The sequence below is a fragment of the Acinonyx jubatus genome, chromosome X (genome assembly GCF_027475565.1).
Source record: "Acinonyx jubatus isolate Ajub_Pintada_27869175 chromosome X, VMU_Ajub_asm_v1.0, whole genome shotgun sequence".
Lineage (NCBI taxonomy): Eukaryota > Metazoa > Chordata > Mammalia > Carnivora > Felidae > Acinonyx > Acinonyx jubatus.
Window position 1 is genome coordinate 14689148 of NC_069389.1, and position 16229 is coordinate 14705376.

Here is a 16229-nt window from a genome sequence, read left to right on the forward strand (position 1 = left end):
AAAAAACTAAGTTGGGGCTATTTGGAGAACTGAAAGACTAATGTGGGGTGGGAAGAATATGAAATGGGGAATGGAAAAGCAGACAGGAACCAGGTTGTGAGTAATCACTATATTTGTATTGGATTATCTCCTTGTTAGAAGATCATTTGCTTTGTATCGAGACCGTTGTGGCATTCTGTGTCTTAGAGATAGGTGAACTTTGGTTTGATTATCTCAGTCTCAAAAGTAACCCAGATGGGGTAGCCTTCCTCATAAGACTAAAGGCTGTTAGTGTTTTAGTAATTCTAAAAGTCACCAAATACCACTTATCTGGCTCAGCCCCATTTTGCAGAACAGCTGGACCTCTGTCCCACCACATTCCTGTAAGCCACTTTGGGAGGTCCCCTGATCACATTCCCCCTACTGCCAGGTGACCCCCATGGTGTCATACTCTTTTCCCCTCATGGGGGCCCTGTGAGTCCCTAGTTCCCAGTCGCCCCCCCTCCTGATGTTGGCTGGGCTGGCTCACTGCTTATGCCACTGTCAACCTATCCTACTGCTACTTCTTGCTTTCTGATAGTATCTTTCTATGTCCTTTCCTAATCTGTGCTCCAGGGCTCCCCAACAGTTGTGTTTTGTGTGTGTGTGTGTGTGTGTGTGTGTGTGTGTGTGTGTGTGTGTGAAGTAGGGAGAATATTTCACTTGTGTAACCAGTTCACAAAGGAGTGTTGACTTTCTGTTCCCTGTTTATTACAGATACTCTCGTGCTACAAAGCCCTTGCGTTTATTACAGTCTCTTGATTCTTTAAACTCCGTTTGAATGGGGGCTGGGAGATAGGCTGGGATAGAAAATAATCTGAGAAGTACTCCTGGCACCTAATTTAGAATCTTCTCTCCCCATTTAGCCCCATCAGCCTTTTTCCTCTTGTGTACCTTGCTTTAGGAGGCATTTCTTCTTAGAAGGCATTTTAATCTTTCTCATCCTCATCCCCAAACTCTCATTTTCTTCTTCCCTGAACCTGAAGGAGGTTGAATATACCTGAACCTGAGGGTCATAAAACTTGGATTCTCAAGCTAGGATTTTGACTCTGACCCCAAATGTTGGAGACAAATGTGTTTTAGAATTCACAACTTCCGGGTTTTGGAATGGAAATATGGCATGCTACTTTAGCACCCTGTAATAAGATGCTGTTTCTTTTATTATTAGTGTTTATTCATTTTTTTGAGAGAGAGACAGAATATTAGTGGGGGGACGGGCAGAGAGAGAGGGAGACACAATCTGAAGCAGGCTCCAGGCTCTGAGATGTCAGCACAGAGCCTGACGTGGGGCTTGAACTCACGAACCATGAAATCATGACCTGAGCCGAAGTTGGACGCTTAACTGACTGAGCCACCCAGGCGCCCCAGTAAGACACTATTTCTGAAGCAAGCACCTGAATGTTCTTACTAAGTGGGATAAACAAAGACTAGGTGGTCTCATGTCAGTTTAGATTTTACCTCTAAAGAGATTTGCCATACACTTGGAGAAAGTGTTCAGTTTTTAGATGGATTTTTGAAATTGCAGGTAAAAGAATTATGAACCTGTATTCTTGTGTGTGTGTGTGTGTACACATTCATATATGTATATATGTAAACATGGTAGTTAGCATTTCCAGGCTACACCTAAAGGTATCACAAAAACTCACTAAAAAAGAAAAGTATTACCTTCCTTACTCCCCTGCCAATTCATCCATTAGAGTTAATGTGACTTCTGTCCTTCCTCCATGCCTGTGGGGGTTATCGTGAGTGAAGTTGATCATATGGAAGGCTATATTGGTTCAGCATAAGTTCTCCGTCCCAGTACAGCTACACCATCTGGGATGGACAGGTGGACATGCCACAGGAGGACAGCAGGAACCTATAGCAGCTGCTGTTCAGAGAGATCAGACTCTCCTAGAATTCCCTGCAACTTGACTATGAGCTGCATCGTGGGTGCCTGGCATATGACCTCTGCTCACTGAGGTGACTCACATGCAGCCAGAGAAATAAAATGTTCTTTTAAGCCAAAGCTTCCGGCTAGAGTTAAAAACATCAGCTGCTACAGATGCTGCCTAGAGGCTGCTCTGCACACTGATACCATTGATTCCTTTTTACTCTTTTAAACTCCTCCTTTGTCAGTAGGAAGTGTTAGAATTAAAATGACAGTAGATTGATATGTTGTATCTGTAAGTCTGTGTTTACACATACCCTCTGCAATACGGAGTACAAGAAAACATAAGGGGAAAATTAGGTTCATGCTGGTCAAGTAAGCCTTTTCTTCTTTAAGTGGCTAATTCTTGATCCTTTCAACAAGAAAATGTGATATTTATTCTTCCATCCTTGAACTTCTTATGCAGAAAGTACTCAAAGTGGAAAGTAAAATTGGTATGTTTTCATTGTTTTTAGAATTTTTTCAACAGTGGTTTGAAAGCTTTAATTTTACTCTTCTCCACCATTGTTTACATTCTAGAAAATGAAGAAGTCAAGGAAACGACTTTACGAGAGCTTAAAATGCTGCGTACTCTCAAGCAGGAAAACATCGTGGAGCTGAAGGAAGCCTTTCGTCGGAGGGGGAAATTGTACTTGGTGTTTGAATATGTTGAAAAAGTAAGTCACTAATTGATAATATGGAATTTGCCTGATTCTTTTATGTAGAGTCATTTCTGACACTGTTCAAGGAAGTATTATTGTCTAGTATGATTTATCAATGTACTCATAATCTCAGTACTTTAAAAATGAATTTTTTATCCGTAATCATTAGAAGCCCTGAAATATATTGAAGGGTTTTGCGCAATTTAACTGTACAAAGATCATCTTAAATTTCAACAGTGTATTGATTTGGCTTCTAAAATCTTAGAATCTGTGTTCAACAGGTAATTTTTAGATGTACTTTATTTAAATTAAACCGAGGCAAGGCCTCTGAGGGAGAGACAAGTAAGTTGACAGTGATGGCATAAGATGACAGAGGTATGTGTGAGGCAGCCTGGGAGCTTAGGGTGGCTGCCTAATCAGACCTAAGGTGGTGAATGAGTGGGCTCATGGAGCAACCTTTTATGAAATGTCAGTGCTTTGGCTTTGAGGGAAGAAGATGTGCCAGGAGGCATAAGGTGAGGCGTGAGGAGGTAGATGAGGCCACAGATAATGAATTGGAAGCATGGGAGAAAAGAAGAAAAGCACACACGGTTCAAATTATCTGTATACTTGCCTTGGTATTTTTTTTTTTTTAATTGGTAATGATTAGTGACAGTTTTAATGATGTGTGGCCTAGGGGCTAATGTATGCTGCAGTAATCAATAGGTGGGCCTTTGAATTTCTTTGAGGGTAGCTGCCCTACAGTGGTTGGTTATTGTCCAAAACTTAAATAAGTACCTTTACAGGAGTAGAATAAACTGGTGCCAGATGGACCTTTTAGAGGTTTCCTTGATGAATAAATATGTGGTTCCTGATTTCCTGTTAATAGCTAAACAACACTAAAAATTACTACTTTTATTATATTTCACTTCTTGAGTACATGTCTTTGTAGGAATCTGCATGATAAAATCAGGAATTTGTACATGATAAAATGAGGCTTTCTAATGAACATGAAGGCTGGGGAGGGTTATGTTTGTCAGATGCCTTCTATGTCATAAATGATAGTGTCACCACCACCATCATCATCACAAAATAGAAAGCAGTGTTGCCAAGATGACCCAGGAGTGTGGCTTTTGAATTAATTCAGCCTTTACAAATTCTTTCTCTTTTTTTTTCTTTTTAATAATTTTTTATTTACTTATTTTCGAGACAGAATGCATGAGCGGGGAGGGCCGGAGAGTGTGGGGCGGGGGTGGGGGGTGGGGGCGGGGGACAGAGTATCCAAAGTGGGCTCTGCGCAGACAGCAGAGGGCCTGATGTGGGGCTTGAACCCATGAACTGTGAGATCATGACCTGAGCCAAAGGCAGATGCTTAACCGACTGAGCCACCCAGGTGCCCCTACAAATTATTTTTCTAATGAAAATAAATATACATAGGAATTTCAATTCAAGCAAAACTTGAAACGTATTACAAGTTTCTTTGTCATTTTAAAACACTGTTTCATGAGGATGCCTGGGTGGCTCAGTTGGTTAAGCGTCTAGCTCTTGGTTTCAGCTCAGGTCATGATCTCACAGTTTGTGGGTTCGAGTCCTGCATCAGGTTCTGTGCTGACAACTCGGAGCCTACTTGGGATTCTCTCTCTCTGCCTCTCCCCTGCTTGCTCTCCTTCTCTCAAAAACAAAGAAAGAAACTTAAAATAAAAATAAAACACTGTTTTGTGTTTCTTTTCCAAAATCTGCTTAAAGGTTTCTTTTTCTTTGTCAGTTTAGGCATATTCCTAAAGGACCTTCCCTACCAAAATTAAACTGAAATTTGATATTTATAAAAAGTTATAAAAAAAGGATTCCTGTAAAAATAGGATGCTCTTTATATTATTTTTTAGTTGCAAGAATAATCATGCAGTTTACCATTTTCACTGCCAGTAATGCAATTCTGACAGATCTGTTTCGGTTTGTCTTATTTATTTCTGTTCTGTTCATGGTGATGGTTCATGATTAATAACAATTTGCTATGAACACATGGGGAAATCACCTCTGTGTACCAGACGTTTTGTCATGTCTGAGATCTCTCTGCCAATAAGTGGCAGAGCTGCTACCAGACCTTCTGTCTTGTGTCCCCCAGACCTGGGGTTCTTGGCCTGACCCTGTGGTTTTTCCGTGGAAGGTGACCTCCCATCAGCAACAGTGCCTAACGAGATTAACAAAGAGTCTCAAGAGGGCAAGAAAATGATGCTCTTAAGGGGTAGTGGGGTTGTTACAGACATACAGGATTACAGTGGTTTAAACAAAATAGAAGTTTCTTTCTTCCTCACATACAAATACAAAGGTAAGCAGTACAGGGCTGGTACGGTAACTGCTCCACAGCTGTGTGAGACCTAGGTTGCTTCTGCCTTTCCATTCTGCCACCCTTGAGATGTGGCCCTTGTCTTCAAGGTCAAGATCACACTCCAGCTATCACATCCCCTTGGCCAGGACTTACTTTCATGGCGTCTCAAGCTGCAAGGCAGAGGGGAAATGTACTCTTCATTCTGAGCACCTATGTATCGACTTACAAATTGTATTACTGTGGACTAAAGGGAAGAATGGCTATCGAGGGGCATTCCTATCTGCCACTGACAGATTTAGAACATGATATGAAATGAGACATACGATTTATTTTCTGTATTGCAAAGCCCTCTTATTCTTCATGTGCATTTAGGAGCTCCTATGCATTTGTTAATTGAAAAAGGCAACTCGAGTGGAGAATCATTAAAAAATCATGCATACATACTTGAAACATTTTAACTTAAAATATATCAGTATATATTCATTTCCTACTCCTTAGGGGTAGGGTCAGGGCCTTTGGAGCATTGATCTTCTGATTGGAGTTCTGATGAGTCTTAGATACATCATACCCATAATGCATTAACTATGATAGCCTGTGAGAGCTTCTGTAAACCCAAACTAAAGCTTAAAAACATTAAAAAGTAATCTCAGTGCAGAATCCTTATCACCATCACCACCTGTCCCTTGCCAGCATTTTTTAGTTGCTGCACTCACATACCATTAGACAGCAGTATGTTTAGTGACTGTCCTTCATTCAGTCTTTCCAAAGTATTAAATTTTGCTTTCTTATAAACAGCAAATTTCTTTATTTAAAATATTATTTCATTGGTTTATATGATATTTAATTGTATTAAAAGAAGTGCATCTGTTACAAATAGGTATGGGAGTGTTATGAATAACTGATTATATGCAGCTTGACTGGTGGGAACAAAATTGTGAGGTTGTATTAGAGCAAGTATGAGGTTTTCTAACTTTTTGGTCCTTAGGACTCCTACACTGTTAACATTTTTAGAAACCCTAAAAGCTTATTATTTATTTGGGCTTTATCTATTAATATTTATCATATTACAAGTCAGAACTGAACAATATAAAGTTAATTCATTTAAAAATAACAATAAGAATCCCATCACATGTTAACATAACTACATTTGTGTGTCATACTTTCAAATAAAAAATGGTATTCTATCAAAAATAAACAGCTAGTTCAGCTTTCAACGCAATCACCCAAGTGATTTTCTTTAAGATAACCATCATGCTTTGTTATGCAGTAGAAGTGCTTTATGTGTATTCCCCATTTTATCATGTAGATTCCTAAAAAGACATGTACTTGAGTTGAAATTTAATACAAGTAATAATTTTTACTGCTTAATCAAAGAAGGACATCCTTTTTTGAGAGAGAAGAGAGAACATGCGCCCATATCAGGGAGGAGCAAAGAGAGGGGGAGACAGAATCCCAAGCAGGCTCCACACTGACAGCACAGAACCCAACCCAGGGAGTGGGGGGCCTCGATCTCACAAACTGTGAGATCATGACCTGAGCCAAAATCAAGAGTCAAATGCTTAACCAGCTGAGCCACCCAGGCGCCCCAAGAAAGACATCCTTAACTAAAACTGGTTTTTTGGGGCGCCTAGGTGGTGCAGTCGGTTAAGCGTCTGACTTCAGCCAGGTCACCATCTCGCGGTCCGTGAGTTCGAGCCCCGTGTCAGGCTCTGGGCTGATGGCTCAGAGCCTGGAGCCTGCTTCCGATTCTGTGTCTCCCTCTCTCTCTGCCTCTCCCCTGTTCATGCTCTGTCTCTCTCTGTCCCAAAAATAAATAAACGTTGAAAAACAAAAAACAAAAAACTGGTTTTTTGTCTTCCTTTTTAACTGTAAGAGTGTGGCATTGAGGAATCCAATGCCTTGATTTATGCTAGGGTGCCACCAGCTTACCCATCCTTGCTTTGAGTCATCAGTGTAAATGCAAACATAGTAAAAGTGCCAAAAAGCTGAGTGTTACTATGAATGTAGTTTTGACTTCATGGGCCTTCTGTAAGATCTGGTAACCACCCCTAAGACACACACAGATCATACTTTGAGAACTGCTTTTCTAGATGGTCGTCTACAAACAATAAACTCTAATGCTATGGGCCTTAATGTGGTGCTTTACAGAGGGAATGGAAAATGTGTGGTTAATCGGAAATTCAGAGAAACTGGTTAAGTGGGGTTTCTCCTTAGTAAAAAAATTTTGCGTGAGTTTTAGAATGATCTCTGACTCCAGGCTAAGAGTTTCAAAAATTGATTTGTTGGGAGTCTGTGTTTATTTCAACAGCATTTTCTAGCCTGTCTTAATTTTTGTACCGATTGCATGGATCACTTCTAAAATTAAGGATCATTTTCTTTTAAGAATATTTTCCAGGTCCTCCAGAAATATTTTCAAGGCTTGATTTTATTGCAAGGTGCTATTAAACATGCACAGTGCACTGTGTTAAAAATGCTTGTTTACCCCCTCCTTTATACATTACAGCATCTTCTCTCTACTTTGTATTGCTTTTCCCTTGAAAATATTCTAAAATGATGCCTTAAACATTTTTAGGGAGAGTGGAAAGTACCAGGGTTATTATTTGGGGCAGCACTGAGGAATAGTAAAAATGGAATTTCTCTTAAAAGAGAGCTTTGATTTAATAGAGTATCCTGCTTTTTCATGAAAAAAGTTGTAGATGGAAAACAAACAGCTTTTTAAAATGCATGCTGTGTATTGGATGAATTATCATCCAAGATGCTTTTTAAAAAAAAAAAATTATTCTGAGAGAGAGAGAGAGAGAGAGAGATGGGGGGGAGGGGCAAAGAGAGAGGGAGACACAGAATCTGAAACAGGCTTCAGACTCTGAGCTGTCAGCACAGAGCCCAATGCAGGGCTTGAACTCACGAACCGTGAGATCATGACCTGAGCTGAAGTCGGACACTCAACCGACTGAGCCACCCAGGCGCCCCAAGATGCTTTTTTAAATTGTTACTACATGATTTATGGCCTGCCTAATTTGTGGAGATTAATGGCTCCCTATTTAATTTTTAGAATATGCTTGAACTGCTGGAAGAAATGCCAAATGGAGTTCCACCTGAAAAAGTTAAAAGTTATATCTATCAGCTAATCAAAGCTATTCACTGGTGCCATAAGAACGATATTGTACATAGAGGTAAGTATGAAAGTTTTGAAAAGGACAATATTAAGAAAACATCGAATGTAATGAAATATTTTACATGTTACTCTCTTAACAATATTTCCATGGGTGCTGATGTTCCCTTTGAATTAAATACATTTCGAATGTACAGGATATGAGAACATCGTTTACCTTCCAAGTCTCCTTTTGAATTATCAAAAGGATAGACTGCAAGTTTATTTGGATATTATGGTGAGGTCTCTGTATAACCAGATCTATTCTCAACTTTAGAAATGCCTTGGGATGTAAAGAATTCAACAAATGGGAACTTTGAAGCTTACTTGGGGTGAAACGAGCAAAGGGGTAGTCTCCATTGCCTTTGGTCCTGTTGGTAGACCAGGTAATGTGAAACCACTCAGAATCAGGCTTTAAAGGTGGTCCTTAAGTCACTGACCTCCCCCATTGACTGTCACCTCTCATTCCCTCTTAGACCAACAACCTCTGGTATGTACCTTTACCTCCTGAATTGCCCTACCCATGAGTGGAAAGTGCCCATTGCAAGTTGTAGGCATGATCAACCTTGCATAAAGGTCATGATTATGCTTCCATAAACTGTTTTATTTTGTCCTTTATTGCTGTGAGGTGAGTGATTTATAGTAATAAAAGGGAAATTACTTGTTCAGCACTGTCTTTGACTCTACACCATTTATCTTCTGCTGATAATCTTGCTTGAATTCTAGAGTTTTACAGTAATGGGACACATATTGATAAAATAATGAAGCCAAAAGATGTTTATCGGAAAATGTTACAGTATCTCCTTCTTGTCTCTGAATTATCAAATAAATGAATACTACCTTTTAATTTACCTGTACAGACATACAAGGATATCCCTTTAAAAATAGTGTCACTTTAAGAATAGCTTAAAGGTCATGTGAAGAATGCCAACTTCTATTAATTATATCTAGAAAAAGTTTATATTTCTCTTGGATTTGACTTTCATACCAGTTACCATACCAAGGTTGTTGGTGTGACAAATGGATACAGAAGATGTGGTTTATATATACAATGGAATACTACTTGGCAATGAGAAGGAATGAAATCTGGCCATTTGCAGCAACGTGGATGGAACTGGAGGGTATTATGCTAAGTGAAATAAGCCGGGAAGAGAAAGACAGATACCATATGTTTTTACTCATATGTGGATCTTGAGAAACTTAACAGAAGACCATGGAGGGGTGAGGAGGGGGGAAAAAAGGTTACAGAGAGGGAGGGAGGCAAACCATAAGAGACTCTTAAGGAGTGAGAACAAACTAAGGGTAGATGGGGGGGGGGGGGAGAGGGGAAAGTGGTGATGGGCAGGGAGGAAGGCACTTGTTGGGATGAGCACTGGGTGTTGTATGGAAACCAATTTGGCAATAAATTATATTTTTAAAAAAAGGTTGTTGGTAGTATAGGTATGTCTTCAAGCCAACCGCACATCTAGTGTCTGGGGTAATGATTCTAATAACAGTGTATACTGCAATATGAGGATGTTAATAAGGAACTGATTTAGCTGTAGTTCTGTGGTATTGCTGTGATTTGGTTAAGTATACAGTAAATCAATGGTTATGAATTCGCCGTAGAAACCATGATTCTGAGGGACGCCTGGGTGGCTCAGTCAGTTGAGCATCTGACTCCTGGTTTCAGCTCAGGTCATGATGCCAGGGTTGGGGACTGAGCCCTGTGTTGGGCTCCACTCTGTGCATGAAGCCTGCTTAAGATTCTTTCTCTCTCTGCCCCTCTCCCTTGCTCTCTCTTTCTCTCAAATTAAAAAAAAAAAAAAAAACACAAAAAAGAAACCATGATTCTGAAATCTACAGATTTTACTCCTCCGTCTTCCCTTTCTCCTTTTTCACCTCTGCCATATGATATAAATGATTGATACTCTAAAAAATAGAATTGTGAGATGTCTCCCAGGGTAGGAATTAAATAGCATTTTCTGTGTATTTCTACTTAGCTCCCACCACATCTTCAGAACATCCATGGAAAAAATGAGAAATCTTTTCTTGACTCATCCAGTATAGCTTCAGCATTAGATATTTATAATTGTGAACTACACAGGAAAGCTAAAGAGAGATATAAATATAGAAATTATATAGAAAATGACAAGAGAAATGATTTCTCTTTTTTTTTTAAGTGTATTTATTTAATACAGAACACACAAGCAGGGGAGAAGGGCAGGGGGTGGGGGAAGAGAGAATCTTAAGCAGGCTCCACGCTTAGCACGAACCGGTCGTGGGGCTCAGTCCCACATCCCTGGGATCATGAGTCAGATGCTCAACCAACTGGGCCACCCAGATACCCCATGAACTTTAGAATATATATAGAATATATATATAGAATATATATATAGAATATATATATATGTATATTCTATCTCCAAAAAATTAATATTCAAACTCCCAAAATTGATGTCATTAGTATTTTATAAAGTAGATAGTTCCTTGAGACATGGTGGCCTAGATTCAATGATTCTTAAATTCCTTTCACAGATTCCATTAATACCTTTAAGATTTAAAGCAAAAAAATATTTTTGAAATTGTGGTCTGCATGCTTCTCCAAAACAAATTGAAACTTTTACGTACCAGTATAAAATGTGTTACTCTGCTTTTTGCTGCCACAGGTTTCTATTCAAATTACTCTGGATATTTCTAATTAGCTGCTGTTATAGTGATCCAAGAGTGTCAGTCAGCAGTACATGGAACAGTTTTTAACAATTGTTTCTTAATCTTCATACTTCAGATATCAAGCCAGAAAATCTCTTAATCAGCCACAATGATGTTTTGAAACTGTGTGATTTTGGTAAGTTAAAAGAAATGGAAACTTATAAGTAGAATTAATTTAATATAACACATAGGTAGCTTTTTAAAGGCTTATTAGAAGTATTTCTTATGTTTTGACTTAAATTAGAGGAATATTCTTTTCAGTCATATATTGGAAAATTGATTGTTGGGAGAATACTCTCTTTGCATGGTGTTGTCTACCATTTTTAAAAAGTCATAATGCAGTATTTGCTTAATGAGAATGCAAAGCAAATATGTGCATGTGTGTATATTCATAAGCCCAGTGCTTAATGACTCTAGAAAAAGAATTTTCTACGAAATACCACTATGGCCTTCCGTATTGGGTAGGATAAAAGAATATTTTAAAAATATTTTTAAATGTTGATAGAAATTATCTTAGGTATGATCATAAACACTAAAAATATGCCTATGTAAATACATGTGTATCATGTGTACGCAGTAGTTACATACCTGTACAGGTCAAAGACATTTTTAGAACAGTTCCATTTATTCCCTTTAAATGTTGAGTGAATGAGATTAGTAATTGATGTCTAACATTCCAGCTCCTGGTTGAGTGTATTAGGGAGCTTTTGAGTTGTACTATCTCCTAATAGAAAATTGTGTGTTGTTCTCCATATATGTATAAAAATGTATTAAGTGCTCTTAAAAATTTACATTACAATAATTCAGAAAGGTTATAAAACTATAAATTAGGGTGTTTAAGTTATAGGTCACTTTTAAAAATTCTTTTCTCTAATCCATATGCTGAAAAATAACAACTTGACTTTTTTTAATGTTATTTTTTCATGTATTCAAATATAACCAAAAATATAATGTAAACCTATATGTAAATGAGACTGTGTCCTTTCATAAGCAGAAGTTAGATTGGTACCTCCAAGGTGAATCAAACAAATGGGAAATGGCAGCATTCTAAGAATTCACTGTGTGAGTGACCAGTTTTGTCCCGTGTAGCTGTTAGAAGCATGTGTAACTGTTTTCACCCAGTGCTTTCAAAGAATTTGAATATTAATATCTTTAATATAACACAGGTAGCTTTACTTTTCTTCATACTTTGTAAGGCATATTACAAAGAAGAGTCCTGCTATATTTTAAGCATCTTAAGAAGTGTTTAGGAGAATAAAAAAGAAATACTGAAATACAGTTATTTAAAAGGAGTATTTGTGGTTCTATTTCTGGCTTCCTATCCATAATTGTGACTACCACCAAATACTGACACTTTGTGTGCCTCATGCACCCTTGACTATGCCTCCATGATTCTATGGGTTGGTGATCTGCTTAAAACCCCAAATTATTGAAATTTGTAAACAAGTAATAACTACAAAAGAGATGTCAGTGGAATGGTTAATAATAGGAAAAGAGTATTCCTGGTCTGGCCTCATTTTGTAAAGGAAAGACAATTTTTAGCGGTGAGGAAGTTTCACATGGCAGCACTGCGTGTGGTACTCTGTGCCCTGTGCATCCCCAGTGACAATTTCTGAATTGCTTTTCTTCCCACAACATGAGCTCCTTTGTCTGGCTTGAAGAATTCCATTCAAAAATAGGAATATTTCTTTTAAATATGTCTTACAAAGGAGTATTAATTGGAGTTAGGGCTTTGATTTTTGCTGTGGTTTTTATTTTTTACAGTTCTGTTTTAAGAAACATGATTTTTCTACTTTTCAAAATTGATATACACCTTAATTTTTATCCCTTATTTTAATGTTCTGGTTCTCTGTGACTATCCATAATGTTTTTGGTGAGTTAGGTGGGTAATTAATTAGCTTACCTATTGGCTTAGTTTTTGGCCCCAAAACTTTTGAAAGGGTTTGGAGGGAAAATAATGATAGATTGTATAAGTAATTTAGATACCCCTAATATGCTTCTCAGTCACATTAGGAGATGAAAATAATTTTGGCCTGCTTAGTTTCCATCATCACCAACTATTTAGTTGCTTATATAATGGCTAGAACTGACCAGCAACAGTAGATATACAAATACTGTATTAAGTCCCACATGTCAGAATATGATGACCATCTGTGACAAAGTATTTTAGCTTTGACTTGGGCTCTTGTGGGGACTTCATTTTGTTTCTAAGATTTGCATTTATTGAGAGAGCTGACTTAAAAGTAGGCTCTGAATGCTTATAAAACCATGTGATAACTTCAAAAACATGGACTTCTGCAGTGTAAGGGGAGACTTTTTTTTTTTTTTTAGTGAATACACTACATATTTTAAGTGACATATGCACACACTAACCTTTGAAAATTACGAAGTCACCATTAATAAACAACCCATTCAGTACCAGTTATTATGTTCTTTTGATGTTCCTTTAAAATATTACTAGCACTGAAATACTTTGCCAATATGAAATTCTTTCTTTTTCAAAGTTACACCTTTGGGTTTTTCTATCTTTCAGGTTTTGCTCGGAATCTATCAGAAGGCAATAATGCGAATTATACAGAATATGTGGCCACCAGGTGGTATCGGTCTCCAGAACTCTTACTTGGGTGAGTTACCTTCCCCAAATAAAATGCCGTTTCTGTATCTGCTGATCCTATATCATTAGCTTTGGGGTCATCAATGAAAGATAAGAACTTTATTTAATTAAATACCAGTTACCTATTGCAGTGTAGCAAACCACCCCAAAACTTAATGGTGTAAAACAAAACACCATTTTATTTGCTCACAATTCTGGGTGCCAGTGATTTGGGAGAGTCAGTAATTGAAGTTCAGCTGAATTGTTCTTTGCTGGTTTCCATGGGAGTCGCTCAGGTAGCTATAGTCACTCAGCAGATCATCTGGAGGCCTCAACTGGGACAGACCATCTTTGTTCCATGGAGGCTCATCGTCCAGTGGGCTAGTCCTAGTTTCTTCACGTGAGAACAGAAAAACTCCCCACAGCAAGAATTTTGCTTGTTTTTGGGCAAGCCCCAAAGTAAAAGTGGTTTTCAGGCCTCTGATTGCATGACTTTTGCCTCACTGACCAAAACACATTACATGGTCAAGCCCTGATTCAAGGGATGGAGAAATAAACTCCACGTCTTCATGGGAGGAGTGGCACAGTTACAGAAATAGGGGGAATTATTGCCTCCACCTTTGCTAATAATCTTCCACATTAAGAGGAGTTTCACATTCTGCCTGTCGGTTGGTTTGTTCATTCCTTTGTTCATTTATTCAACAAACACTTACCAAGTATCTCTTATATTTAACCACTTTGCTAAAAACATGATGTAAATATCGAACCAGTTGCAAATTTTCTTCTGAATAGAGAAATCCTGTTTGATGGTAAATGGCTATTCAAACACACACTGCACTGTTGGTTTTCTCAGCAATATCTCCACATCCACCCACCTTGTGCCCATCCTTCCACTTTCAGTGCTCTTTCATTCATCTGTTAACACCAGGATAGGGTTTCTGGTAAGATTCTTCTTTTCTTTTTAGTTTGTTTTAACTTGAGAGCCTCAGAAGGAGCCTATCCTCCTGAACTCGATCACATAGTTATGTTAATAATCCTCTACTTACCTTTGTTGTAGCATTTTCTTATTTTCCCTAGATGTATTTCCTTCTTGGGGACCATCCAAGAATGGAGAGAGAAGGCACACTCTACAAATAGAATTAGAAATGGTGGTAATGGTGACTGGTGCACTATTTATAGGTTTCATCTCTTTAGTGTGCTGTACATGTATCTGGGGTACGTGAGAAATTTAATTTTTAAAAGTTACTTTTTATATAGTAGGAACATAAATTTCTATGTTTCTTTTGTTGACGATCATGATGACTATATGTTTAAGTTACTGAAGGTTTATTTTTATGTTCACAATTGATTTCCTACTGTCTATCAACCATCTGGTTGTGATTCTTGATCCATTGCTGACATAGAGCCTATAAGAATTATTGATATCAGTTATGGAAAGCTTTACTCTTTTTTTGAAATCAAAAGCTTGCTTTATCCTGGGAAACAAATGATGGTTAGTCACTTTATTATCTCTCTTTGTGTGGGTAGATTTTAGAATATCTTTTATTTATTTTTTTGGAGAGAGAGAGAGAGAGAGAGAGCAAGAGAGGGGCAGAAGCAGAAGGAGAGGGAAAGAGAATCTTAAGCAGGCTCTTCGCTGAGCGTGGAGCCCAATGTGGGGCTTGATCTCATGAACCATGAGATCATGACCTAAGCCAAAATCAAGAGTCGGACACTTAATCAACTGAACCACTCAGGCACCCCTAGGATTTCTGTGCTAATTTTTAAACTTGGTTTTAGGAGTGATTTTCTTTTATGTTTGTCTTTGTTCCTTTTTCTGTGTACCTCTGTCTGGACTCATTGGGATGCATAGTCCATTTTCTTTTGGGAGGGATTGAAATTTGAATTTACTGGACAGATTTGCCAAAGAAATGAGTATGAAGTAGATTGTTCTTAGAGCACCATCTGAGGATTCAAGTATGCTAGAGGACTTTTTGTAATATAGTTTTGTCTATAAGATGGCCCCAAGGAGTTCATTCTGAGGACAGCCTTAGGGCAGACCTTCAGAGAGTATTTGTTGCCTAATAATACCTGTCAGAAAACTGCAATTATGTTTAGAGATGTGTGGGAGTTACCAAAAGTAGATGGGGACTCCCAACTAATTTCAGCCAAATTAAATATTGCTAATTAAATGATTGTCAGGTACTAGTTGAAGAACCATATTATTTGTGTCAAAGTCCCATTGAAATCAGTTGATTTTTGGGTAACATTAAGAATTTATATTTTTGTACCTCCTCAAACTTTGTCCTTGACATTCAAAATAGTTCCAGCTGCATAAATTACTCAAATTCGTTGACAGAAGAAAAACAGCACAATTTGGGTATGTAGAGATTGTCCATAGGTTTCTTCATCTAGCACTTTTAAAGAAAGGTCAGTATCCTTCCCTCCCCCACAAGCTACCCAAAAAATCTAGGTGAAGTTTCCTAATATGGTCCTTAGGTTTTTGTGGGAAGGACATGAGATAAATAAAATACCAACTTACAGTTATAATGATTTATTGTCCTAGCAACATAGTCTGTGTGGGGTTAACATTGCTTTCACTTAGAGTATTTGTTAAAAGTTTTGTATTACTGCTGTATCATTATAGCATTCTAGAATTTCATCCATATTTTTTTTCAGATCCTTTATTTTGGCGTTGCCTTCTTAAAACTTGGATTATTTGTGTTTGAAACTAAAGAAAATATGGCTTCTTAATTTGCCACATATAATTTGATTTAAGGCTGTAGATATTGGCTATAGATACATGTAAAATTGTTTTGGAAAAGTTAGATTTTCACGGATAGCCTCCATTTATTAATAACAGTAACACTCCTAAAACCCTTTGGTAAACTCAGATCCTAGAGGAGAGGTGTAAACCCCTA

At 37.9% G+C, this 16229-nt stretch overlaps 1 protein-coding gene across 4 annotated transcripts in view; it reads left to right on the top strand.

The window, feature by feature from the left end:
* CDKL5 (cyclin dependent kinase like 5) overlaps window positions 1-16229 on the top strand; it is a 196711-nt gene that overhangs the window by 132368 nt on the left and 48114 nt on the right. For all 4 annotated transcript variants that reach the window (XM_027054643.2, XM_027054640.2, XM_027054644.2 and 1 more), the window contains exons 5-8: window positions 2468-2604; window positions 7947-8067; window positions 10813-10872; window positions 13270-13360. In XM_027054643.2, the coding sequence (XP_026910444.1) occupies window positions 2468-2604; window positions 7947-8067; window positions 10813-10872; window positions 13270-13360 (409 nt within the window). The remainder of the gene's footprint in view (window positions 1-2467; window positions 2605-7946; window positions 8068-10812; window positions 10873-13269; window positions 13361-16229) is intronic.